The 1,295-nt window shown below is 55.8% G+C and overlaps 1 protein-coding gene across 1 annotated transcript in view; it reads right to left on the reverse strand.

The window, feature by feature from the left end:
• LOC104395726 (LIM homeobox transcription factor 1-alpha-like) overlaps positions 1–1,295 on the reverse strand; it is a gene marked incomplete at its 5' end in the record, with an annotated part of 4,430 nt that overhangs the window by 2,443 nt on the left and 692 nt on the right. The window contains 2 exons of the mRNA XM_010005455.1: positions 643–720; positions 808–965. Coding sequence (XP_010003757.1) covers positions 643–720; positions 808–965 — 236 coding nt within the window. The remainder of the gene's footprint in view (positions 1–642; positions 721–807; positions 966–1,295) is intronic.

The raw sequence follows: 1,295 nt of genomic DNA on the forward strand, positions 1-1,295 counted from the left end.
CCCCAAACTGACCTGGAAAATGTTGAACCCTGAAAACATCTGGAATTACTCAATTTTTTGGGTGTCTCTTGAAGATTTGCTACATGTTGTGGTGGAACTTTGGATGGTCCTAGATGTTCTTCTCACAATTTTTTTCTTTTTTCCAAGCTGCTCTGCATTTCATGGGATCACGGGATGGGTTGGGTTGGAGGGACCTCAAAGACCATCTAGATCCAACCACCACCATGGGCAGGGCCACCTCCCAGCAGCCCAGGTTGCTCCAAGCCCCATCCAACCTGCCCTTGGACACTTCCATCACTCACAAATTCTCCATGAAACCTCCTCCAGGGTCTCCCCACCCCCCCAGCCAAGAATTTCCTCCTCGGGTCCAACCTCCAGCTCCCTCTGCCAGTTTCAAGCCACCCCCCCTGGTCCCATCCCTCCTGCCCTTGTCCCAAGTCCCTCCCCACCTTTCCTGGAGCCCCTTCGTCCCATGGAAGGCCAACCACACGTTCTGGTGGACCTCCAGATGATCCTGTGTAGCTGTTCTTCTAACTATTTCTCTTCTTCCAAACTCTTCTGTGTTCCCTTTGAATTTAACAAGTGCCTGGAATGTCCCATGGGATTTCAGGACCCAACTGTGTCCCAGGAACCACCACTCACCTTGGCTCTTTGGTTCTGGAACCACACCTGTACCACCCGCACGGTCAAGCCCGTCTCTGCTGCCAAGGTCTCTCTTACCTGTCCACAAAACCCGGAGAAGCTGAATCAGAACTTCAGCTGAGCTGAAAAGCCACCACTTGTGTGTGTTGAGTGGCTTCCTGGTACCTTTCTGCAAGGCTTGGAGGACACCTCAAAGGAAGCCTTGAAGGCCCGACGCTGCTGGGTGGTCAGGATGGTGCGTGGGCGCTTGGAGCGTTTGTGGTCTTTGCTGTCCTCACTGCCCTTGCCCTGGGGGTGGCCACCCTCTTCATCCTCACTTTTAACTGCAAGGGAAGAGGGAACCAGGACAGTTCTTCAAGGAGGAACAACTCAGGGTTGAGGGGGAACTGCTGAAGAAAAAGGGGCAAGGATCTCAGGGTTCTGGTGGACAACAGGGTGATCATGAGGCAGCAACGGGCCCTGGTGGCCAAGAAGGCCCCTGGGGGGCACCAAGGAGAGTGTGGGCAGGAGGGCAGGGAGGTTCTCCTGCCCCTCTGGGGAGGGCCCATCTGGAGAAGTGGGTCCAGGGCTGGGCTCCCCAGAAGGACAAGGAGCTGCTGGAGAGGGGACAGCAAAGGCCACCAAGGGGCTGAGGGGACTGGAGCATCTGGCCC

The sequence above is a fragment of the Chaetura pelagica genome, unplaced genomic scaffold (genome assembly GCF_000747805.2).
Source record: "Chaetura pelagica isolate M959 unplaced genomic scaffold, ChaPel_1.0 scaffold389, whole genome shotgun sequence".
Taxonomy (NCBI): domain Eukaryota; kingdom Metazoa; phylum Chordata; class Aves; order Apodiformes; family Apodidae; genus Chaetura; species Chaetura pelagica.